At 39.7% G+C, this 27,500-nt stretch overlaps 1 protein-coding gene across 1 annotated transcript in view; it reads left to right on the top strand.

Moving 5' to 3' along the window:
* Positions 1 to 27,500, top strand: part of LOC128656086 (peroxidasin homolog) — a 334,999-nt gene that overhangs the window by 122,945 nt on the left and 184,554 nt on the right. Inside the window, exon 9 of the mRNA XM_053709815.1 lies at positions 4,926 to 5,095. Within this exon, the coding sequence (XP_053565790.1) occupies positions 4,926 to 5,095 (170 nt within the window). The remainder of the gene's footprint in view (positions 1 to 4,925; positions 5,096 to 27,500) is intronic.

Raw genomic sequence — 27,500 nt, 5'->3', positions numbered from 1 at the left:
TCCCATACATAACAGCTCATGGACTCTTGCCACCTATGTGAAAGAAAACATAATTTATATCTTACCTGATAAATTCATTTCTTTCATGGGGTTGTTTTTTGGTTTAAATCACATCTTTTTTTCCTGTTCCTCATTTTGGCTTTTACTCCTTCTTAACAGTTCACCACTTGGCTATACCTTAAACTGAGATATGACTGAGGAGTGAGGAGTTTTATAGGCTTTTGGGGTTTTGGAAACTTTGCTTCTTCCTGGTAGGAATGTAAATCCCATAAGTAACAGCTCGTGGACTCTCGCCACCATAAAATAAATGAATTAATCAGGTAAGATATAAATTATGTTTTATACCTGTATCCCAATGCACTTGCAATTTTTTTCAGACTTGATTATTTATGAGCTATATACTTCTTTGATGTGGTGTTAATTTTTAATACCAGCTGCAAGGTTGTAACTTAATGCAGTAAAATGAAATTAAAATAATTGCCTTTTTGAGTTAACCAGTGTATATAAAAGGGATTATTGACCATAACACCTCTAATGAATCTCCACTACTTGAACTTTCACCATAATAAACTCTAAAGTACAGTACTACGATCTTGGGTGCTGGTCCCATCCTCATATCCCCACAATTAAAGTACACTTTTTTTGTGTTGTGTCCTATGATTCCTAGAGGCCAAAAAGCAAAATATATAATATGTTAACAAAATGCTGCCAATGGTTTTTGATCTGCAGCATTTGCAAGTTACAGAATTTGCTTTTATCTACCTGTAGGGAACATTTTACACAAAAAGTAGTGAAAAATATCTATTTAACCATAACATTTTGTCCTAGTGCCTAGCACACTCTTTATTGTGCTTAACGCCTATGCTGCAGTCTCACTATGATGTCACCATAGCAATGTTGCCCAACAGATAACAAAAAAGAAAAACTAATTTAAAAAAACACTAAGCCCTAAAAACTACCCCTCCCAAAGTGTTTTTATCTTTTTTTTTTTTTTTCTATATTTTTTTTTTATTGAGGCAAGGAAAAATGACAATAAACAACAAATATATCCAGTTACGACACAAGCTTAATGAATAAAACCAACCCAATCTCGTTCAAAAGGTACATAAAAATTTCAAGCATTAACAAATCAGTATAGTTACTCTATCGTTATATTCAGCTCGTAGTAGTAAGAATACTTGTAGGTAAAAATTTAAGCTACAGGAAGCGGAAAGTAAGGTAGTAGCAAAATAGCCTTTGATAAAGATTATAGTAAGATATCTGGGTTATGGGTTGTGAGTTGTACGATATAAAGAGTTAAAAGTAATATTTATTTATGTGTAATAGAAAGGGGTAACTGGTACATATACTAATGGTGCCTCATTTTATAACCTTCAGTATAAGAAAATAAGAATACTCCCTAACTTTGCTGTAAAAGGTAGTGTATCTATTTAGTGCAAGTGGAGGCAAGGTGGGGAGATTAATGTCAAGGTTTTATTTAGGGGGAGGGGGAGTCAGCGGGCCAGAGCCGCTCTAGTTAAGTAGGAGGGGGGGGGAGAAGGGGAAGGAGGGCGGAGCCGTTTAATACATCTGTCTAAGGTTTTTATTTTTTTTTGGTTTTTTTTAAGTCTTTAGGGAATTTAGTTACAGAGTAGGGGAGTGTGAGTTCTAATAAGAGTAAGTGTACTGGAGGGAGAATTGATATGTGCTGGGTGCAATGTAGTAGAGGTACCTGGATATAGATATTATAGTTATAAAATATAGAACTTAGTATAAATGCATAGGTATAACACACGCTAAACTCATCGAGAGAGGCATAAGTACATGTTGTATAACATTAACTGAGATATTGTGCTTAATTATATCCTAAATGTTATAATATTTGTCTCCAGAGAATAATAAATAGTCATAGTGAAATACAGATTCCATGGTAGCTAACTATCCACAAGCGGAGACATGAGACCTAGAGAGTACTAGAGCAATGTGAAATAGCTATGTCATGTGATATAAATATCTAAAAAAGGTAATATAAAGGACTTTAAACCATACATCATCTTAAGAGATACCATATCAGCAATGAGCTTTGCAAAGCTAGATAACGCTGTTTAGTGATAAATTTATCCTGTCTTATACTATGACATATGTCCAGCGCACTGCAGAAAGAGCCCATGCATCTAACTAAGGAAAGGATGGAAACGTATATGCCAGACAGTGCCTTCCCAGTTAGCACTGCCCAGCAACATCTAGTGATGCCTGCATGGAGACACTGCAGTGACCAGACAAAGTATCTCTAAAATTAAGGGAAATGTTTGGTAATATCAAAGCTCTACATATTTCACTAAAAAAAACAGACCAACTCTCTATCTAACTGAGGCATGTATAATAATGTGTATTCTATATAGTGGGGAGCTTTAAAAGAAAGAAGGTAGTAGCTTGTAAGCATAAAATGTTAGAAAAACTGTGGTAGGACAAACAGTAGCTTGGCATTAACAGGCTCAGGTCTAAATGGTAAGGAGAACCGTCTCAACAATAACTAAATAAACAAAACCAGTGCCCATGGGACTCCTCATCAGACAATTTAAATCTGTCATCATTAACAGTAACCTGTGGGGGTTGGGGAAAACTGAAAGCACTGCAGAAGTCACGTATAGAGTTTTCATCTGTTGTAGTGACAACAAACAGAAGAAGCATTGCAGCCTCTCATTAACCTATACCGCATAAGGTATCCAAGCTGCAAATGCCTGTCAATTCCCATAGCTCAAATGTCCAGCCGGTAAGGGTTAAGTCTTTGCCAGCCATAGTGCAGTTTGTGGAATCCAAAGGTGATAATCTCCCTGGGGGGATCTCAGCTGCAGGCCATCTAAAAATGTTAGACTTCTCCATATTTTGGTTTACTGTCAGCGGGACGTCACTGACTGACTCAGGGTGAGTTCTGGGCATAGGAGAGTTCTTATCAATATCGGAGCGCAGCCCAGGTTTCTCTCTAACAGGGCGCCGCTCCAAACAAGCATTCAAGTCAGGCACTGTGACTGCCTGTATCTCTAAGGTCCCTCCAGAGTAGTACGAGCTGACATCCAGATCAGAAGAGTACGGTCCGGTTTTGCTCCGTGTTCTTTCAGGGTCCAACAGAAGTAAAGTGAGCTCCTGCTTCACCGGGATCAGTCTGGGCTCTGAGTCCATTATAAACTTAGAGAGGGGAAATAGTTCAGCCAGTCTAGGCTCCTGACACTGCGACGCAACATCCCTCACTCTGGCTCTGCTTGATAGACATGGGTCTCCCTCACTCTGTGGAGCGTGACTGAGATCGCCGAAGTGGTGAAGTGCCTGTAGTTCTAGGGCCTTGAGTAGAGCCCGGATCTGTAAGTAGGAGTCTTCTGCCTTATTTGAGGAGGGTGTTTGGATAAGACTGAGCAGTGCGGCAGAGTAGAACAATGCTATACGATCGTCAGTTTCAGATTATCTACAGCCTGTCAGGGCTTCAAAATGGCGGCAGGATAGTAGGCCTCAGAGTGAGTTCAGGATTTACCGGCTACATCCAGAGTGCAGTTATTGTGACTGAGTGGTGAATTCTTCTCTGGAGAGTTTGATCTCAAACCATTTCCACATAGTCAGTGGAATGGCGCTAGCAGTTGGGTTTTTTGGAAAGTGAGCCAGAGAGCTCCTGTATAGTGCAGCCATTCCTCCCGGATGTCGGCTCCGCCCCCCGTGTTTTTATCTTAATCTACTTTCCAATGATGTCAAGAGATGTCTTCTTTCTTAAAGGGACATGATACCCACATTTAAGTGAAATCTCATGACATCACAACAAATCAATGCATGACCTCAGCACTGCTGATGCTGATTGGCTATTGTGTTTTTTTGGGCTATTGTGTGTTTTTTTTTTTTTTTCAACTTGCAGCTTTACAGCAGCTAAAGTATAAATGTTTACAGAACACTTACTCTGGTAAGCTGAAGAAGGTTTTTGGTAAAATATCTTCCCTTTTTACATAGAGATGTTCAGATGATATTTTCATGTCAGCTTTTTACAGTTATGCTGCTTCACTTTCAAATGATTTAGTATATGAGTATTATGTCCCTTTAATTAAAGACCTATTTCTAAATTGCATCAACACCTGGCCACTAAACAAAGGTCTGTTGCAGTCCTACTTCTCACCATAGTGTTTGCCATTTAACCCATTCAGAGTAACAGCTCATAAAGCCTGCCCAGGTTTCATCCTGTAAGGTGCATTAATGTTTGGAACTAGACCAGCTGATTACTGTCCCTATTGTTCATCTCGGTTGTTCATTAGAATATGTTGCATATGCATTATGTCATATTTATATGTTAGTGACAATAGCTCTGAAGGCTGTCTCCAGGAAGCTTCTACATTTCCAAAAATATAAAAGGCAACCATTTAGTTAACATTGGATTTAGTTGCTATCGTTCAAATTACAAAAAAAGCTTATATCTTTTTAAGCAAAGGATATCTTGTTTTCATCTAATTTTCTACTAGTTTATAGTTCTTTTTGCACCCAGCTATGTTCTCATACTAAGTCTATTTCTATATAAGTTGCAAGTGTTTGTTTGCTTCTACGGGTCTTACCTCTTCTATATATACGTGCTTGAAACCACAAATACTTTATTCATTTATTTCATAAAATAGCCGCCATGACACAAGATCAAAGAAAAGACATAAAGGCCAAATGTGATTTCCAGAGTACTGTAACAGGACATTTCACTGTGTGAACAATTGCAGCTTAAAAATGGGTCTCAAGGTTTTCAGTAGTCATTTTTATAATGTAGTCATTATTCTACTTTTAAGTGACATCATTTTTTTTGTATATTTTCCACTTCCACAGTTGGTTATGAAACTGAAAAAAAAATTAACAAAATGAGCTTTTAATTGGTGACTGCCCAGAAATGACCACAGACATTATTACATTTCCATCTTTCTGCCTCCCTACAGTAATGAGATAGATGTGAGTTATGATGGGCGCTTAAACCTACTACATGATGGGACTCTTATGATCCAGGACACACAAGAGTCTGACAAAGGAACCTACCAATGTGCTGCTAAAAATATTGCTGGGGAAGTACGGACTCAGGAGGCTGTTCTACGCTACTTTGAAAGCCGATGTAAGTAATTTAATTAAGAAATGGGCTAAAATGTTGACTCTGCTCCTTTACAAAGACTGCCACAAGCCTCTCTCTGGACTAGAGCCTATGCAAGTCACTAAAATTGAGACACCAGATAGAAACATAGATATTGAAGGCAGATAAGAGCCATAGGCCCAGAAAGTCAGCTCAATATTTCTTAAAAGAATAAACTTATCTAGTTAGTTAGGATAGCCTAATGCTTGTCCCAGGTGTTCTTAAAGTCCCCCACAGTGTTTGTCATTAATACCTCTTGTGGAAGTTTATTCTATGAATCAATCATCCTTATTAGTAGTTGGCCACTATGAATAGCTGTCAAGGAGTTTACAATCACTTTTGCATTACACTGGAACTTGCATTAAATAGGTGCTGGTGTATAGGCTATTAAACCTAACCATGACCCCACCAACAAACTTTAACCCTTACTGCTGCTCATGTGACCCCCTCATCTATTCAGACAAATTGTCATATTGGTGTTTGTTTTGTAATAATAGTTTGTACTATGTTTTTTGTATTAAGTTGTACTGTCTCTGCTGAGTTAGGTGTACAGTGTCTTTAAGGAGGCTTAAACAGATTCTAATCAGCCTGAACTACAGTAGTCTGTATTGCAGTATGGAGCTGCTTGTGTATTCTGCTTATATACTTAGTTTGCGTTTTATTGAGTCTTTTTTCTGTGCTATGTTTTGGCGCTTTATTGAACTTTTAGGCTTTTGCAGTTTGTGCTTCTGGTTTAAACTGCTTCTGTTTACATTTGATTCTAGGTACTCCTTCCTTTCTGGCTAGATTATGAGTGGTGAGCCAACTGTTACACATAAGCGATAAGGGATTTATCATGGTTTTTGAAGTAGTACGCGTATTACAATGCGTATTACGCATGTTTGAAGTAGTACGCGTATTACAAGTTGAAACATGTTCGCTTGAGTGCAATTTAATTTAAAGGGACAGTCTAGGCCAAAATAAACTTTCTTGATTCAGAAAGAGCATGTCATTTTAGACAATTTTCCAATTTACTTTTATCACCAATTTTTTCTTTGTTCTCTTGGCATTCTTAGTTGAAAGCTTAATCTAGGAGGTTCATATGCTAATTTCTTAGACGTTGAAGGCCACCTCTTTTCAGAATGCATTTGAACAGTTTTTCACCACTAGAGGGTGTTAGTTCACATATTTCATATAGATAACACTGTGCTAATTAGGTTAACCCCTTAATGACCACAGCACTTTTCCATTTTCTGTCCGTTTGGGACCAAGGCTATTTTTACATTTCTGCGGTGTTTGTGTTTAGCTGTAATTTTCCTCTTACTCATTTACTGTACCCACACATATTATATACCGTTTTTCTCGCCATTAAATGGACTTTCTAAAGATACCATTATTTTCATCATATCTTATAATTTACTATAAAAAAATTATAAAATATGAGGAAAAAATTGAAAAAAACACACTTTTTCTAACTTTGACCCCCAAAATCTGTTACACATCTACAACCACCAAAAAACACCCATGCTAAATAGTTTCTAAATTTTGTCCTGAGTTTAGAAATACCCAATGTTTACATGTTCTTTGCTTTTTTTGTAAGTTATAGGGCCATAAATACAAGTAGCACTTTGCTATTTCCAAACCATTATTTTTCAAAATTAGCGCTAGTTACATTAGAACACTAATATCTTTCAGGAATCTCTGAATATCCATTGACATGTATATATTTTTTTTTAGTAGACATCCCAAAGTATTCATCTAGGCCCATTTTGGTATATTTCATGCCACCATTTCACCACCAAATGCGATTAAATACAAAAAATCGTTCACTTTTTTTACTAATTTTTTCACAAACTTTTGGTTTCTCACTGAAATTATTTACAAACAGCTTGTGCAATTATGGCTTAAATGGTTGTAAATGCTTCTCTGGGATCCCCTTTGTTCAGAAATAGCAGACATATATGGCTTTGACGTTGCTTTTTAGTAATTAGAAGGCTGCTAAATGCCACTGTGCACTACACGTGTATTATGCCCAGCAGTGAAGGGGTTAATTATGGAGCATGTAGGGAGCTTTTAGGGATACTTTTAGCTTTAGTGTAGTGTAGTAGACAACCCCAAGTATTGATCTAGGCCAATTTTGGTATATTTCATGCCACCATTTCACCGCCAAATGCGATCAAATTAAAAAAATCGTGAAATTTTTCACAATTTTAGGTTTCTCACTGAAATCATTTACAAACAGCTTGTTCAATTATGGCACAAATGATTGTAAATGCTTCTCTGGGATCCCCTTTGTTCAGAAATAGCAGACATATATGGCTTTGGCGTTGCTTTTTGGTAATTAGAAGGCCGCCAAATGCCGCTGCATTTCACACGTGTATTATGGCTAGCAGTGAAGGGGTTAATTATGTAGCTTGCAGGGTTAATTTTAGCTTTAGTGTAGAGCTCAGCCTCCCACCTGAAACATGAGACCCCCTGATCCCTCCCAAACAGCTCTCTTCCCTCCGCCACCCCACAATTGTCCCCGCCATCTTAAGTACTGGCAGAAACTCTGCCAGTAGTAAAATAAAAGCTATACTTGGGCTTTTTGGGGGTTTTTTTGGGCATATTTACATATGCTGCTGTGTAGGATCCCCCCTTAGTCCCCAACCTCACTGATCCCCCTCCAAACAGCTCTCTAACCCTCCCCCTCTGCCTTAATGGGCGCCATCTTGGGTACTGGCAGCTGTCTGCCAGTACCCAATTTAGTAACAAATGTGCCTTTTTTTTTAAAAAAATTCCCTTTTCTGTAGTGTAGCTTTCCCCCCCCCCCCCCAAGACCAGCCCCCACCCCTTCCAGATCCCTTAGCTGTTTATATGTAATATTTTATTTTACAAATAATTTTAACCTTTCACAGCCTTATTTTTCCGTAGTGTAGCGGTTCCCTCCCGCTCCTGCCCCGTGCACGCGCCCGCCCGCCGCCCCCCGTGCACGCGCGCGCTCCCGTGCTCGCTCCCAGCGGTTCCGCCCCCGATCCCGCCCACCTTCTCTGCACTCGGCACATCGATGGCCGCCCACCCGCCTCCCAGACTTGCTCCCACCCACCAACGATACCGGCCACCGATGTCCGGTGCAGAGAGGGCCACAGAGTGGCTCTCTCTGTATCGGGTTGGCCAAGGGGGGTTATTGCAGGATGCCTCCATATCGAGGCATCACTGCAATAACCGGAAAGCAGCTGGAAGCGAGCAGGATCGCTTCCAGCTGCTTTCCAGACCAAGGACGTACGCCACTCGTCCTCGGTCATTAACTGTATTTTTTTTGAGGACGTGTGGCGTACGTCCTTGGTCATTAAGGGGTTAATATAACAGTGTTGGTTATGCAAAACTGAGGAATGGGTAATAAAGGGATTATTTTTCTTTTTTAAACAATAAAAAAGACAACGCAATAGCAGTTAGGGGTGTATTTATCATACCCCGGACTATAGCGAATCATGTCTGCCCTGCATCGCTAAATGCTGACAGCATATGCTATCGGCATTTAACATTGCACAAGCAATGTTGCCACCACCTGCACATTCGCAAGAAGGGGGTGTCAATCATCACAATCGTATCTGATCGGGATGATTGCTGTCCACCACCTCAGAGGTAGCAGATGAGTTAAGGAGCAGCGGTCGTAACTTAAGTTTCCAGTGAGCTGGAAACTTCAGAGGTAGATTGCAGCATCCGCTGCTTGATAAATCTACCCCTTAGTCTTAACTTCAAATGAGTAGTAGATTTTTTTTTCTGTCAAATTTCACAGTTATGTCTATTTCCACTCCTCCTGTATCATGTGACAGCCATCAGCCAATCACAAATGCATATTCGTCTGTGAATTCTTGCACTTGCTCAGTAGGAGCTGGAGACTCAAAAAGTGTAAATATAAAAAGACTGTGCACATTTTGTTAATGGAACTTAATGGAAAGTTGTTTAAAATCACATGCTCTCTCTGAATCATGAAACGTTAATTTTGCCTTGAGTGTCCCTTTAACACAGTTTCAGTATTCCAAGTTTGGCTTTTTGCACTCGACGGGTTAGCATGCGAGCGAAAAATTTTACTTTCTACTTGTAATACATGCACTACCCGATGCGCGCAAAAAGCGTATTTCTTGCAAGAGTTAACGCGCGAGCAGAAGCACAAACTACAGATTCACTTGTAATCTAGCCCTTCCTATTTTGACAATATGGATTTGTGTGTCTCTCGGTTTGACTAGATATTCCTTGAGATATTACTCTGACAATTTATATTGTATCTGTCTGAGATATTTTGACCTTATTGTTTAATAATGTACCCTCTACTTCCATGTCTGTATTATTTGTTATTTCCCTGAATATTCTGCCTTTTTTGTTATTCCAGCTCTTCTATATTTAAGTTCCAGTGTACCTGCTATGTTATGTGCAATGAGTGTTCCCCATTTGTGAAATTGAGCAGTATTGCATTCATCTGTATTATGTGAATAAACGTACTTAAAAGGCAGGGCCTTTTTTTTGGGACAGGTGAACCGCGCAACTGACCTTGGCACAAGGGGCGGTATACATCTTTCTGGTTATTTACCTGCACAGTTGGGATTTCAATACATTAATTTTTATTTTATGATTTATTTATTTTATTTTTATGATTTTAATGGGTGAAATGGTGGCCAGAGTACTCTTATAAACCACATGACCTGTAAGCATGTGCTGAGGGGACGTGACGGGGCAGCAGATGTTGACAGCGTTGTGTTCCCTCTGTCCGGCAGTACAGTGGCTCCTTAGTGCACCACAGACACATGTATCCTCAGAGGCACACGCATACTCATCTCATGCAAGCCCACACACCTCATATATTCTGCTCACACCTGTGCACACTTGGGTTTGCTTTTCCAGATGTCTAAGGCGCTGTCACACTCCTGGCTGGACTTTTTTGATCAAGAGGTCAGGCCCTGGCTACCTCATGTACATCTCAAAAGTCCAGCTAATCCAGCACACAGGATATATGCACGTCAACCCAGGGCTACTGCCACTGAAGCACAAACAATGATAAAGAACAAAGAGATGGGTGACAGAATCAAAAGCTTAATTTTATTTTATAAAGAGAACCAAAATAGAGATGTTTCAGGAGCCAATCCCTTAGTCATGCTATTACAAGCATTTCACCTGTTGTGACTTATATACACTCTTACCACTAGGTGGCGCTACAGACATAGTAACCATTTCATTACTTATTTAAACATTGCTTTTTCTTTTTTACATTATTACATAAAAATCATCTAGATAACATTCTAGTGGTTTAGCAATACAGCTATTAAATCAAACCTTATCTATAGAAGCAGATAGCAAATAACTAGCCTGTTACTTAAAAATAGCATATACAGTCATAGAAATATAGACAAATTCCAATCCTTATTAATACCTCCTGGTTCAAGGGTCCCCAATTCATATATCCAAAATGATTCCCTTTGTCTTAGTAACAGTTCTCTATCTCCACCACTTTGTGGTATGAATTTATTTGGAAGCGTAATTGGCTTATAGTGTGGCCTGCATTTAAAAAAACTATTAGATACAGAGGCTTTTACATTTTTTGTTCTTATATTGCTTTTATGTTCAATCATTCTTTCTCTTGCTGTCCTACTAGGTCTCTCCGATATAAATTTTCCCACACGGACACGTCACCATGTAAATAATATATGTAGTTAGACACGTATAGAACCTTTTTATAATGTATTACTTCCTATGATGAGGGTGATAGAAAACTTAGCCTTTCGTCATGTTGCTGCAACATGAGCACCCAAGGCAGGGGTAACAACCATGATTTGTACTGGTCATAGAACTCTGGCTATATTTTTTTTACTGCCTAGGTCAGCTCTAACTATTTTTTCTTGCAAATTTTTTCCTTTCTTATTTGCTGGTATCTTTGAATTCAAGGATGTTAGGGTTACACCTAGAAAGAATGTGCAAGTGTTTCTTAATGATGCGTAATACATATTTACTTTGTGTATTGAATTCTGACACAAATGTTAATCTTTTTTCTTTATCTTTTATTTTTTGGCCCAATTAAATCAGATCTAGGAATAGTATTAATTTGCTCAATTTCCTTATCAATCAATTTCTTTGGATATCCACAAGCTAAAAATCTGTCACCCATTTCTTTTAATCTTTGATCAGCAAGTTTCTCATCTGAAACAATTTTGCGGACTCGCAACAATTGGCTATGGGGGAGGGATTTAAGTAGTGATGGTGGGTGGGCTTTTTTCATAGTGTAACATACTGTTTCTATCAGTCTCTCTCTTGAACAGATCTGTTTTTAATAAATTGCCTTCTTTAATGACTCTGCCATGCAGGAAGTCTAGGTACTCCTTGCTCCAGTTCAATTTAAATTTAATGTGCCTAGTTGCAGCATTCAAATCTTCAACAAAGTTTGTTAGGGTTTCAATGTTGCCCAACCATACCCCGAAAATGTCATTGATATAGCGCTACCTTGTGGCACCATATCGAATGCACATCTCATTTGGGTAAATACATTTTTCTTCATACATGTTGATAAACATGTTTGCATAGTTTGGGGTGACATTGGAACCCATGGCAGTTCCTTTTAACTGCAAAAAGAAATCATATTGGAACAGAAAATAATTGTCATATAGGATAACATAGTAACATAGTAGATAAGGTTGAAAAAAGACTGAAGTCCATCGAGTTCAACCTATACAAATCTAAAATACTTACAAAAAGCTCCAGTTAAGCTTAAATAACCCCATTAAAATGTGACCCATTTAATACTAGCAATCATATCCATGAATTTTGTTTATATACAGAAATGTATCCAGACTATTTTTAAATGTATCTATGGTATTGGCATTCACTACCTCCTTTGGTAATGAGTTCCACAATTTTATTGCTCTTACAGTGAAAAAACGTTTCCGTTGCAGGAGATTAAATCTCCTTTCCTCCAACCTTAAATTATGACCTCTTGTCAGAACCAATTTTCTTGGAATAAAAAGAGCTTCTGCCATCTCTGTATATGGGCCTTGAATATATTTATATAAAGTAATCATGTCACCTCTCAAGCGCCTTTTTTCTAAAGAGAACAGACCCAGTTTGGCTAGCCTCTCCTCATAGGTTAATTTCTCCAATCCCCTTATTAGCTTTGTGGCCCTTCTCTGAACTTTTTCTAGTTCTGCAATATCTTTTTTAGCAATCGGTCCCCAGAACTGCACTCCAAACTCAAGGTGAGGTCTTACCAGGGATTTATATAATGACAGAATTATGCTTTCCTCCCTTGAATCAATGCCTCTTTTAATACATGCTAGTATCTTATTAGCCTTTGAAGCCGCTGCCCTGCATTGTGCACTCATCTTTAGCTTGTTATCTATTACTACTCCCAAATCCCTTTCCTCCTGTGTTTGGCTAAGTCTTGTCCCATTTAAAAAATACATAGCCTGCTTATTTTTACTTCCAAAATGTAGAACCTTACATTTTTCCGTATTAAATCTCATTTTCCATTCACTTGCCCATAATATTTAGTAATTGCAGAAAAAAGTAAATTTGACTATTTTTTTTATTTATCATCAGATTTTAATACAACACTAATTGAATCCATACCACTGTTGTGGGTTATAGATGTATATAGACGTTCTACATCCAGACTGTATAAGATAAATTGATCTGTTGGGAGTTGTAAATCAAGCTTGTCAAGAAAGTCTCCAGTGTCTTTTAAAAAAGAGTTGGATTTTCCAATGAATGGGCGAAGGATTCTATCTAAAAATATAGAAATATTAGTAAATATAGGGTTGGTGCTGGCAACTATGGGACGGCCTGGGGGGGTATCTAAGTTTTAATGAACTTTTGGAAGCGTATATATCATTGGTGTGTATGGGGTTTCAGTTCTCAAAAAATTACTTTACCGATAATATTATGTTTTTCTGCTATTTTCACAACCATATTTATTTTCTTCTGTATCTGCAATATTGGGTTGTAGTCTAATTTCTTATAAACATTTTAGTTTTTCAATTGTGTTCTAATTTTCAAATTTCATCAATGTAATAGTCTTTGTTAAGAAAAACTATTGCCCCTCCCTTGTCGGCTCTTTTAAAAATGATGTCTGACTTTTCTTGTAAAGACTGAAGTGCTTTTATCCGTGTTACAGGAAAATTCGTTTCAGTTCTTCTTTTTAGTAGCTAACTTTTTTGTTTTAATTTGTGACTTTTCTATATCGTTCTGCACTAAAGATACATATGTTTCAATGCTATGATTAGTAGCTGGTGGAATATAACGACTATTTTTCCTTAATCCTAGTTCTTTTAAATGGATTGTTGGACTCTCATTATAACATGCTTAAGATGGGGCTGAATTATCAAGCTGCTTCATAATTTGTCCACCTGCTCTGAGGCCACGGACATCAATCTGCCCGATCCTATATGATCGTGCTGATTTACACCCCCTGCTAGCGGCTGATTGGCTGCGAATCTGCAGGGGGCGGTATTGCACAAGCAGTTCACAAGAACTACTTGTGTAATGATAAATGCCGACAGCATATGCTGTCGGCGTTTATCGATGTGCGGCGGACATGATATGCTACATTGTATCATGTCTGCTCGCACATTAATAAATTGGCCCCGATGACTCAAAGCATATAGTCTTTAACCTTAGATTACGAAAAAATCTGTATAGATCTTTCTGAAGTTGAAAAAAGTTAGTCTTTTTTTGGGCAACATGAAAGCACTTTGTTTAGAACTATCAGTTCATCATTGGTCAGTTCATGACAGGAGATGTTTAACACATTATTTTCAGTGTAACAGTGTTCCGCTTTAGCAAGCTCAGTAAAGATTAAATCTCTCACCTCCAACTGTGTACTCTCTTGATTTATTGCTTGAACACTTTCCCAATGCAAATTCTGCTGGTTTCTCACGGACGCCGAGTCGACTGCAGTTGCCGACCATGGCCTCTCTTGTTGCTTGTATTTTGGTTTGTGCTTGCGCCCTCTGCGTCTTTTTCAGAGCCTGATTCCCCCGGGCGATGTTTCCAATGATTTGCTGCTGCCGCTCTTGCCTTGATTGCGGCCTTGGCGTCTGCCTGTTGTGAAGGGGTTTCTGCGTCTTGAGCGCTCTGGGTCATAGCGAAACTTTTAGACCCGGCCTGATGAGTAGTCCTGCTCATCTCAAGCGAATTTTAGGTGTTTACGATCCTCAATGATTTTCTTTAGTTCAGGGAACTTTTTATTGGTATCCACAAGTTTATCGAAATCCTCTAGGGGCAAACTTATTTTTAAATCCTTCTCTATTTCTGATATCTTTTTCTGCTGATCCTCAATCCAGTGGCGTATTTAGGTTGTGTGCTGCCCTAGGCACTTAAAATTCTGCTGAATTTAGTAACTAAACAGCAGCAGATCAGGTTCTCTGGCCTCTTAAAACAATTCATCATGACACACACACGGTAACTGATGCTATGGTTATAACCAGTTACCAGAATAAACAGAGGGAGGCTCAGTGACATAGAGAGAGGGCTAAGGGCTCCCTCCTGTACTGTCTGTTATCAGTCTGACTCTGTATAGTGAAAGTGTTGGCTGTCACCCCGGTATCTGCACACTATTCTTACCTCACTCCGGTTCTGAACTCTGCTACACCAGGTACACTGAATCCCATTTCCCTTCTCAGCTCACAAAACTTCAAACTCTTCCACTGTCTGTCTGTGTCGGTCTGCAGCACAGTCACAGGCTCTCTGAGATTCAGCTATGTCCTGTACCGTCTCTAGTCCTCCAAGGCGGCTCTCTGCTGCGTCACGTGTCTAGTCTCACAGTGAGTCAGTGGTCACATGATCTCATCTGTCACTCACTGAGTCACTGTTACTTACGGCCTGCCGGGTACCGCTGCTGCTGGGGTCATGGGGAGACTGCCTGCGTGCCTGCTGCCAGTGATCACGTGTGTGCACGTGTGTGTTGCTCCCAGTCCCTCCAGTGTGGCATGTGAGGCGGGTGCTGGGGTGGAAGTAGTAAAACGTCAAGTGACGTCGGCAAAAGTCGGGTCCTGTGACCGCAGAACGGCAATTTTTTTCTTTTTTAATATTATAAATTAACAATTAATTAACCGTGCCAACCTTGCCAACATAGTGCCAGTGCCGCCCCCTCAAATCTGACGATCTAGGCACCGGCCTTGTTGGCCTCTGCATAAATACACCCCTGCCTCAATCTCTTTATTTAGGCATTCAACTGTAAGCACAATGATATCCATAGAGCACTTATTTAGGATCTGTTCAAATGTGTTGCAGTATTCTAGGTTATCTCTCATGAGTGTAGGTTGAGCTCTCATCCGCAGGCCCCTAGGGATATGTTTCACTCTGTGGTATTCCACCAAGTTGTTGACATGGCTTTTGATGATGTCAACCATCTCTTTGTTCTTTACCTCATGTACATCCCCATCCCAGCGGAGGAAACTGTCCAGCAACCGCAGGCCTAGATTTGGAGTTCGGCGGTAGCCGTCAAAACCAGCGTTAGAGGCTCCTAACGCTGGTTTTGGCCGCCCGCTGGTATTTGGAGTCAGTGATTAAAGGGTCTAACGCTCACTTTTCAGCCACGACTTTTCCATACCGCAGATCCCCCTACGCCATTTGCGTAGCCTATCTTTTCAATGGGATCTTTCTAACGCTGGTATTTAGAGTCGTTTCTGAAGTGAGCGTTAGAGCTCTAACGACAAGATTCCAGCCGCCTGAAAATAGCAGGAGTTAAGAGCTTTCTGGCTAACGCCGGTTTATAAAGCTCTTAACTACTGTACCCTAAAGTACACTAACACCCATAAACTACCTATGTACCCCTAAACCGAGCTCCCCCCACATCGCCGCCACTCGATTAAAATTTTTAACCCCTAATCTGCCGACCGCCACCTACGTTATACTTATGTACCCCTAATCTGCTGCCCCTAACCCCGCCGACCCCTATATTATATTTCTTAACCCCTAACTTGCCCCCCACAACGTCGCCGCAAGCTACTTAAAATAATTAACCCCTAATCTTCCGACCGCAAATCGCCGCCACCTACGTTATCCCTATGTACCCCTAATCTGCTACCCCTAACACCGCCGACCCCTATATTATATTTATTAACCCCTAATCTGCCCCCCTCAACGTCGCCGACACCTGCCTACACTTATTAACCCCTAATCTGCCGAGCGGAGCTCACCGCTATTCTAATAAATGTATTAACCCCTAAAGCTAAGTCTAACCCTAACACTAACACCCCCCTAAGTTAAATATAATTTTTATCTAACAAAATAAATTAACTCTTATTAAATAAATGATTCCTATTTAAAGCTAAATACTTACCTGTAAAATACATCCTAATATAGCTACAATATAAATTATAATTATATTATAGCTATTTTAGGATTAATATTTATTTTACAGGTAACTTTGTAATTATTTTAACCAGGTACAATAGCTATTAAATAGTTAAGAACTATTTAATAGTTACCTAGTTAAAATAATAACAAAATTACCTGTAAAATAAGTCCTAACCTAAGTTATAATTAAACCTAACACTACCCTATCAATAAAATAATTAAATAAACTACCTACAATTACCTACAATTAACCTAACACTACACTATCAATAAATTAATTAAACACAATTCCTACAAATAAATACAATTAAATAAACTAGCTAAAGTACAAAAAATAAAAAAGATCTAAGTTACAGAAAATAAAAAAATATTTACAAACATAATAAAAATATTACAACAATTTTAAACTAATTACACCTACTCTAAGCCCCCTAATAAAATAACAAAGCCCCCCAAAATAAAAAATTCCCTACCCTATTCTAAATTTAAAAAGTTACAAGCTCTTTTACCTTACCAGCCCTGAACAGGGCCCTTTGCGGGGCATGCCCCAAGAATTTCAGCTCTTTTGCCTGTAAAAGAATAAATACAATACCCCCCCCCAACATTACAACCCACCACCCACATACCCCTAATCTAACCCAAACCCCCCTTAAATAAACCTAACACTAAGCCCCTGAAGATCTTCCTACCTTGTCTTCACCATACCAGGTTCACCGATCCGTCCTGAAGAGCTCCTCCGATGTCCTGATCCAAGCCCAAGCGGGGGCTGAAGAGGTCCATGATCCGGTCAAAGTCTTCATCCAAGCGGGGCAGAAGAGGATCTTCCATCCGATTGAAGTCATCATCCAGGCGGCATCTTCGATCTTCTTCCATCCGGAGCGAAGCGGCAGGATCCTGAAGACATCCAGCGCGGAACATCCATCCGGACCGACGACTGAACGACGAATGACTGTTCCTTTAAGGGACGTCATCCAAGATGGCGTCCCTCGAATTCCAATTGGCTGATAGGATTCTATCAGCCAATCGGAATTAAGGTAGGAATTTTCTGATTGGCTGATGGAATCAGCCAATCAGAATCAAGTTCAATCCGATTGGCTGATCCAATCAGCCAATCAGATTGAGCTCGCATTCTATTGGCTGTTCCGATCAGCCAATAGAATGCGAGCTCAATCTGATTGGCTGATTGGATCGGCCAATCGGATTGAACTAGATTCTGATTGGCTGATTCCATCAGCCAATCAGAAAATTCCTACCTTAATTCCGATTGGCTGATAGAATCCTATCAGCCAATCGGAATTCGAGGGACGCCATCTTGGATGACGTCCCTTAAAGGAACAGTCATTCGTCGTTCAGTCGTCGGTCCGGATGGATGTTCCGCGCTGGATGTCTTCAGGATCCTGCCGCTTCGCTCCGGATGGAAGAAGATCGAAGATGCCACCTGGATGATGACTTCAATTGGATGGAAGATCCTCTTCTGCCCCGCTTGGATGAAGACTTTGACCGGATCATGGACCTCTTCAGCCCCCGCTTGGGCTTGGATCAGGACATCGGAGGAGCTCTTCAGGACGGATCGGTGAACCTGGTATGGTGAAGACAAGGTAGGAAGATCTTCAGGGGCTTAGTGTTAGGTTTATTTAAGGGGGGTTTGGGTTAGATTAGGGGTATGTGGGTGGTGGGTTGTAATGTTGGGGGGGGGGGGTATTGTATTTATTCTTTTACAGGCAAAAGAGCTGAAATTCTTGGGGCATGCCCCGCAAAGGGCCCTGTTCAGGGCTGGTAAGGTAAAAGAGCTTGTAACTTTTTTAATTTAGAATAGGGTAGGGAATTTTTTATTTTGGGGGGCTTTGTTATTTTATTAGGGGGCTTAGAGTAGGTGTAATTAGTTTAAAATTGTTGTAATATTTTTATTATGTTTGTAAATATTTTTTTATTTTCTGTAACATAGATCTTTTTTATTTTTTGTACTTTAGCTAGTTTATTTAATTGTATTTATTTGTAGGAATTGTATTTAATTAATTTATTGATAGTGTAGTGTTAGGTTAATTGTAGGTAATTGTAGGTAGTTTATTTAATTAATTTATTGATAGGGTAGTGTTAGGTTTAATTATATCTTAGGTTAGGACTTATTTTACAGGTAATTTTGTTATTATTTTAACTAGGTAACTATTAAATAGTTCTTAACTATTTAATAGCTATTGTACCTGGTTAAAATAATTACAAAGTTACCTGTAAAATAAATATTAATCCTAAAATAGCTATAATATAATTATAATTTATATTGTAGCTATATTAGGATGTATTTTACAGGTAAGTATTTAGCTTTAAATAGGAATCATTTATTTAATAAGAGTTAATTTATTTCGTTAGATAAAAATTATATTTAACTTAGGGGGGTGTTAGTGTTAGGGTTAGACTTAGCTTTAGGGGTTAATACATTTATTAGAATAGCGGTGAGCTCCGGTCGGCAGATTAGGGGTTAATAATTGAAGTTAGGTGTCGGCGATGTTAGGGAGGGCAGATTAGGGGTTAATACTATTTATGATAGGGTTAGTGAGGCGGATTAGGGGTTAATAACTTTATTATAGTAGCGCTCAGGTCCGCTCGGCAGATTAGGGGTTAATAAGTGTAGGCAGGTGTCGGCGACGTTGAGGGGGGCAGATTAGGGGTTAATAAATATAATATAGGGGTCGGCGATGTTAGGGCAGCAGATTAGGGGTACATATGGATAACGTAGGTTGCGGCGGTTTACGGAGCGGCAGATTAGGGGTTTAAAAAAATATGCAGGGGTCAGCGATAGCGGGGGCGGCAGATTAGGGGTTAATAAGTGTAAGGTTAGGGGTGTTTAGACTCGGGGTACATGTTAGAGTGTTAGGTGCAGACGTAGGAAGTGTTTCCCCATAGGAAACAATGGGGCTGCGTTAGGAGCTGAACGCTGCTTTTTTGCAGGTGTTAGGTTTTTTTTCAGCTCAAACAGCCCCATTGTTTCCTATGGGAGAATCGTGCACGAGCACGTTTTTGAGGCCGGCCGCGTCCGTAAGAAACTCTGGTATCGAGAGTTGCATTTGCAGTAAAAATGCTCTACGCTCCTTTTTTGGAGCCTAACGCAGCATTTGATTAAACTCTCGATACCAGAGTTAAATTTATGGTGCGGCCAGAAAAAAGCCCGCGGAGCGTTAGCAGCCCTTTTACCGCCGAACTCCAAATCTAGGCCATAGTTTGTCCGGCTCTGTGGAGAGCGTGAGTGGGTGTGTGTCTGAATCACGTGTGCTGGTCATTAACATTGGAGGAACTATTGGTATGATGTACCAGAATGAGGGTGAGTGGGCTTCTGTGGCACACTGTCACTGTAAGATTGTCCTTAGCAGTGTCCCCACTCATGTCATGTACCATTGTGTTTGTGACATTCCCATAAGTGTGTCATTGTCCCTGTGTCTTGTGTGTGAGCTGTCCCTTGTATGTCAGTGACACTTCCATCAGTGTCATTATTCCTGTGTTTTGTATGTGAACTGTGTCATCTGTGTGTCAGTTACACTTCCACTAGTGTGTCATTGTCACTGTGTTTTGTATGTGAGCTGTGTCCCCTGTGTATCAGTGACACTTCCACTAGTGTGTCATTGTCCCTGTGTCTTGCATGTGAGCTGTGTCCCCTGTGTGTCAGTGATACTTCCACTAGTGTGTCATTGTCAATGTGTTTTGTATGCGAGCTGTGTCCCCTTTGTGTCGGTGACACTTACACTAGTGTGTCATTGTCCCTGTGTTTTTGTATGAGAGCTGCTGTGTTCCCTGTGTGTCAGTAGCACTTCCACTACTGTAGCATTGTCCCTGTGTCTTGCATGTGAACTGTGTTCCCTGTGTGTCAGTGACACTTCCACTAGGGTGTAATTGTCCTGTGTCTGGTATGTTCCCTGTGTTCCCTGGGTGTCAGTGACGTTTCCACTAGTATGTGATTGTTACTGTGTTTTGTATGTGAACTGTGCCCCCCTGTGTGTCTGTGACATTCCTACTGGTGTGATTGTTCTTGTGTTTTCTATCTAAGCTGTGTCCCCCTGTGTGTCTGTGACATTCCTACTGGTGTGTGATTGTCCCTGTGTTTTATATCTAAGCTGTTTCCCCCTTTGTGTCGGTGAGGTTCCTAATAGTGTGTGGTTGTTTATTTGCACTTTTGGCACATGGGAGCAAGATTCTCTAGAAATTGCCCTGCTTAAATTTTGAGAGGTCAGTTTCCAAGTTCAGTAATATCACTCTCTTACAGATGTCTCCTAGTTTGCTACTGTCTGTTTAAAGTACTTTAGTATTTTGGTTACCACCTCAAAATAGTCCAAATGTGTGCTAAATATCTAGAGGAATGAGGATTACAAAAAAACTTACCAGAAAGGAAACACTGCATCTACAATTGATAGAGAACTTGTTTTATGCAAGCTTTGGTTCATTACCTTCTATAGCAGTTCTACACACTGCTTCTGACTATCCATCAGCACATATTGTGGCAAAGATCCCCCTGCACTATCTACTCTGCCCCTGGAGAGGTTAAGCTGGTACACCTGAAGATACCAGACAGCTCCTACCAGTACATAAGTTATTGTGAGTACCCATTTGGCTTTTTTTCTTTGATTTCACATATATGGATATATTGATGCACACATGAGGCGCCCCTCTTGTTCTTTATTATTATCTAACCACCTCAAAATAACCTAACTGTGCTTACTCTATCCGCCATGATAATTCATCCCAGTTGCAATACTGTATAATGGCTGACCCTCCTGTGCAATTATCCCTAACAATAACCTTTAGACACTGCAATACCTTATAATGGCTTACAAATCCTCGCCAGTGAAATTAATTCTGACTGTAAAATGTCCCTTAACTCATTACCTATAGTTTACCTATAGTTTATTACCTGATCCTTCATAAACACAATTAACCCTAACAATGCCCTTTCTCAATTGCTAGCTCCCTTAATTCAACCATCCCTCACACCATACCATTCTAAGTTTTAAAAATCTATACATTGTATATACAGAAAGAAAAGCTCAGCTCAGTATCTTGTTATTTGAAGGGTCACCACCTGAGAGCAGCTTCTTTTAGCCCAATTGTGCCTATCACAGATGAGAACTTTCCTGCAGTATATCAATCTGATCTCACATAAAAAAGCTAGTCCAGCCCCAAAATACAAGGCAGTCCTCCTCTGAATGAGGAACATGGCAATTCCACACAATTGTGTTGGCTTTCTGTCTGCCTCGTTAGAAAGGTGCAGCTATTACCCTCTAGACGCATAGGGCAGAGAGCCCATGCCTCATTTCTCTATCACCCTTAAGGAGATTTTCATCAGGGTAATAATAAAATATACCAATATAATATGTGACATAAAGTGCATATAAAAAACAATTAAAAGCAGAATACAATGTCTGATTTCATAAAACCAATAATGTTTTTTTCCTTTTTCTCTCAATCCACAACTCCACCTTAAGAGATAAGAGAGAGAGAAATGCAAAATAGTGCAATCAAGTTTGACTTTTCATATAATTCCAAGCCACTTCATAGAGTATTACTCACGTGATACTGATTAGGAGCTTTCTGGCAAATCTCAAACCAATACAGCAGTGTTATGTTTGGCACATAGCCAGCCACACTCTCGGTATAAGTAGAAATGGTTTAATTATTAAAAACACATACAGAGCTCACCAAATACAAGCACATCAGAGCATATACACGGGGTATAATAGTGTCCTATAAACCTCAAGAATAGGGTCCAAAACATTTCCTTAATGCTCAGTAATCCCTTCACAGTGCAGCATCTTATTTTAGCCCCATTTGCCTTTCAGAGACCCCACCTAAAGGAGGCAGTCCAGTACTGAAATACCAGGCAATTCTCTTCTGAATGAGGAACATGGCAAAACCCAGACAAACAATTTTGCCCATCAGCAAGAAGCCTCCTAATCTTGAACTTCCTTGCCACACTGATTTTACAAAGCATTCCTCCTCTGTCTATAGATTTATAAACAACTGTATATGATTAATCAACTGAGCCAGCTAGTATTGTGAATGGGTAGGATAATTATCAAAACTGAGCCCACTCTTCTAAATGATTAATGCAATTTGTATGTGCCTATAAGCATAGTATGTACTTCCATGCTCCCAATTCTCTATGAATGCATTAGTCTTTGTTGTACATCACAAGATTAGTACAAAGAAAGAACAATTCAGACTAGATCTTAAAATTTAAATTGATTCTGCTACCCTTTAAAATAGTCTTGTTCAGAGTTTTTAAAGAAGAGATAAGAATGGAATTTTTTTTATACACTTAAATCCTTGGTGATTAAATGTTATAAACTCTTCTAATATATATATTTTTTTTTTAAATAACGTCAGTTTTAGCCAAATGTATAACATTTATTTATGCTTGTGCCACAAACCTAAATTTACAAACGGACTTATAAACATGCTCATTGGATCTTCGCAGTGAGACAGCTGCAGTGATGTAGGAAGGTTCCTTGACTTTACTGTGCTTATTTATGGCTAATCAAACAGCTAGACACTTTGTTATATGTCCTTTAGCAGGACAAGGAGACAGGTAAATGGTAAGAGGGGTGTTCAACAAGCAAAAAGCTGAAATAAGTGAAAGGAAATTACTATATATTGTATTGTGCCAACTTTATTTAGCACCTCAAATTTGTAAGGTCTAAATTACCCCTGGTGGGAGCACGGATTCATTTTTCACCGTAACAGCACACAGCATGTGTTGTAAGATACCTCTATGGATTAGATATAACATAGAAAGAAGTGGGTGGGGGGGATGAAGCACTACATAACTGTGTTGTGGTTTCCAGGCCTTTGGTTGGATAAACTTTATTTTATTTTTATTTTTTTAAATATTGTCCATAAAGGATATTTTAATCTGACAAAATGCACTATGTATGTGAAACTGCATGTTATAATGACCAGAAGTAACAATTGAGATAGAAACTTCTTAGACAAAGTGTTTCTATTTGGATAACTTTACGTATTTCATATGAATAATGACCTATTTGTATAGCTTTACAGTCAGTATTGTGTTTAAGAAAAGGCAGTTATATAAAGTATTTTAAACATGAAACTTGCTTAACTAGTTATATTAGTTTGAGAAATGATCTACCCTTCTTAGATGGATTGCTTAGACAGCTGGAAATATCCCTCTATGTTAGAGGTGCCCGTATATAGGATTGATGATAAAAGATTCTCCTGCTTAGAGAGAAATGATAGTGCAGAGTCAGACCTCACAGGGGCTGAGCTCACTGGATGCTAAAAGAAAATGGACAAAACCTGGAAGTCCCAGAGAGATAAGAGATGCCTCCTATAAAGCTCTCTGATCAGATGAGATGATATAAAATGATCATTGAGCACTGAGAGATATCTCAAATGATTCTAGAAATTAACATTTTGTTATAGTTCTTTAAGGGTCATTCCCTGCATTTCTGTGTGTAAAGGGTAAAAGAAAGCCCAGTGCAGTATAGCAATGCATAACATGAGAGTTTTCTTAAATTTACATTTTGTGTTTTATATTCTATTTTACTTTACACATCAGATTGGGTCCTTTAAGTTTCATTACATTTATGCTTTATTTTCTATTTTGCATGTTAATGCATTTAGGTTATGTATACAGCAGAGGTTTAACAAATTCTGATTATGCTATGAATGTTTCTGTGTTACTTTAACAAATCATACTTTGCATGTATCGTTTACAAATTACATTGCACTTTGTAATTGTTCTGACAGCTTCAGAAAGTAGGAGGGACAGGGGAGTTCCCAGGGTATGTCTGACGCTCTCTCACAAGTCTCATAAAATTCTGTAAGCATTTTATACAAGCTGGTCTCACTGTTGTATCTCACCAGCTGTATTCAGATGACGTTTGCTCAAAATTCACAATATACTTATTTAACTAACAGAAAAGTACTATATACTAAATTATAGACAAAGGCAAATAAAATTGTGGTGAAACTATTTCAGTTTAATTTGTATTTGCTGCAAATTGAGACTTTAGCTCAGTCCCAGTTGTTCTCCTGTTAACTTCACTCTCCTTTGACTCTCCATCTCTCTGGGACTACCAGGTTACACACTTTTTCTTTTAGAATTCAATGAGTTTAGTGCCTGTAAAATCTCTTCTAAACTAGAGAATCTTTTATTAGCAAACCCATAGAAAGTAATGAAGCTCTCTGGGAAACTGAAGTTGTGAGTTTTATTTTAAATAGAACAAATACAAAGTGCAATTTGTAAAAGATACACATAAATATACAAAGTATGGCCCTAATTGGTTCAAATTTACACAGAAACAGTATAATCAGAATTTGTAAACTCACAATCGTAAAACACTGCAGTACATAAGATACAGGTGAAACTCGAAAAATTAGAATATTGTGCAAAAGTTTCACTAATGCAACTTAAAAGGTGAAACTAATATATGAGACTCATTACATGCAAAGCAAGATAGTTCAAGCCGTGATTTGTCATAATTGTGATGATTATGGCTTACAGCTCATGAAAACCCCAAATCCACAATCTCAGAAAATTAGAATATTTTGAAAAGGTGCAATATTCTAGGCTCAAAGTGTCCCACTCTAATCAGCTACTTAAGCCATAACACATGCAAAGGGTTCCTGAGCCTTTAAATGGTCTCTCAGTCTGGTTCAGTAGGAATCACAATCATGGGAAAGACTGCTGACCTGACAGTTGTGCAGAAAACCATCATTGACACCCTCCATAAGGAGGGAAAGCCTCAAAAGGTTATTGCAAAAGAAGTTGGATGTTCCCAAAGTGCTGTATCAAAGCACATTAATAGAAAGTTATGTGGAAGGGAAAAGTGTGGAAGAAAAAGGTGCACAAGTAGCAGGGATGCCCGCAGCCTGGAGAGGATTGTCAGGAAAAGGCCATTCAAAAGTGTTGGGGTCTTTCACAAGGAGTGGACTGAGGCTGGAGTCAGTGCATCAAGAGCCACCACACACAGACACATCCTGGACATGGGCTTCAAATGTTGTATTCCTCTTGTCAAGCCACTCCTGAACAACAAACAACGTCAGAAGCAACTTACCTGGGCTAAAGAAAAACAGACCTGGTCTGTTGCTCAGTGGTCCAAAGTCCTCTTTTCTGATGAGAGGAAATTTTGCATCTCATTTGGAAACCAAGGACCCAGAGTATGGAGGAAGAATGGAGAGGCACACACTGCAAGATGCTTGAAATCCAGTGTGAAGTTTCCACAGTCTGTGTTGATTTGGGGAGCCATGTCACCTGCTGGTGTTAGTCCACTGTGCTTCATTAAGTCCAGGGTCAACGCAGCCATCTACCAGGAGATTTTGGAGCACTTCATGCTTCCTTCCGCAGACGAGCTCTATGGGGGTGCTGACTTCATTTTCCAGCAGCAATTGGCACCTGCCCACACTGCCAAAAGCACCAAACCTGGTTCAATGACCGTGGGATTACTGTGCTTGATTGGCCAGCAAACTCGCCTGACCTGAACCCCATAGAGAATCTATGGGGCATTGCCAAGAGAAAAATGAGAGACACGTGACCGAACAATGCAGAAGAGCTGAAGGCCGCTATTGAAGCATCCTGGTCTTCCATAACACCTCAGCAGTGCCACAGGCTGATAGCTTCCATGCCAGGTCGCATTGAGGCAGTAATTGATGCAAAAGGGGCCCAAACCAAGTACTGATTACATGCAGTATGCATGCTTATACTTTTCAGAGGTCCGATATTGTTCTATGTACAATCCTTGTTTTATTCAGGGCCGGATTGGGCAGCCGGGATACCGGGAAAAATCCCGGTGGGCCACCTGCCTGCAGCTTAGCTGGGCCGGGCTGGGCTCAGCTCAGTTGCTCAGGCTGGCTTGCTGCAGTGTGCTGCTGCTGCTAATGCGTTGCGCAATATGGTTGCCGGCCCGGTATGAATTTACAGTCCACCACCACTTTCTAACATCATGTGTGTCATTATAATTCTGATCATCATCTATCTAATCTTACACAGTCTTACTGTACTTAAATAATAGAAAATAAATTAACCCAGGTACCATCCAACCGCTAAATATCTATTACCACAAGATGCAACACAAGTAGTATTTCTTCATTCATGAATCATTGCCAAATAAATTTGAGGCCGGGAGCTAGAGTGACTGAGAGACAGTATCTGTGTCTTCTCAGTCTCACACCACATGGGCCCTGCGAGCGCCTGCTCATGCGTGACGCGTCAGCGAGCCGACTTGAGGACCGAGTTAACACTTGCAGGCTGCTGCAGGTGAGGCCACGTGGGGTCATGTGCGGAAGCATACTAGCAGGGACACTAGACTACTGATTCTGACGGCGGGTCAGTTAGGATAGGGACTGGGACAGTGCCACCAGGACAGTGGAGACAGAGTGAGTCAGTGACTCTGAGTGGACAGACATACTGTCACACAGACACAGTTCAACTTACTGCAAGTTGATTGAAGAAGTCTCTGGGAATCGATCGTCAACCGTATGTACTATTAGTAGTACTACTACTAGTATATTTTATAATAATTAAATGTGATTGTGTGATGTGACTGAATACCATGGTGAAGTTTGTGAACATGATGATATGTGCTCCTCCCTTCTGTGAAAAAAAGAACAGAAATTGTGTATGTTTGTGTGTGTATGTATACATATATACAGGGAGTGCAGAATTATTAGGCAAATGAGTATTTTGACCACATCATCTTCTTTATGCATGTTGTCTTACTCCAAGTTGTATAGGCTCGAAAGCCTACTACCAATTAAGCATATTAGGTGATGTGCATCTCTGTAATGAGAAGGGGTGTGGTCTAATGACATCAACACCCTATATCAGGTGTGCATAATTATTAGGCAACTTCCTTTCCTTTGGCAAAATGGGTCAAAAGAAGGACTTGACAGGCTCAGAAAAGTCAAAAATAGTGAGATATCTTGCAGAGGGATGCAGCACTCTTAAAATTGCAAAGCTTCTGAAGCGTGATCATCGAACAATCAAGCGTTTCATTCAAAATAGTCAACAGGGTCGCAAGAAGCGTGTGGAAAAACCAAGGCGCAAAATAACTGCCCATGAACTGAGAAAAGTCAAGCGTGCAGC

This window comes from Bombina bombina, chromosome 1, assembly GCF_027579735.1.
Source record: "Bombina bombina isolate aBomBom1 chromosome 1, aBomBom1.pri, whole genome shotgun sequence".
Taxonomy (NCBI): Eukaryota; Metazoa; Chordata; class Amphibia; order Anura; family Bombinatoridae; genus Bombina; species Bombina bombina.
This window is presented reverse-complemented; position numbering and strand designations above follow the sequence as displayed.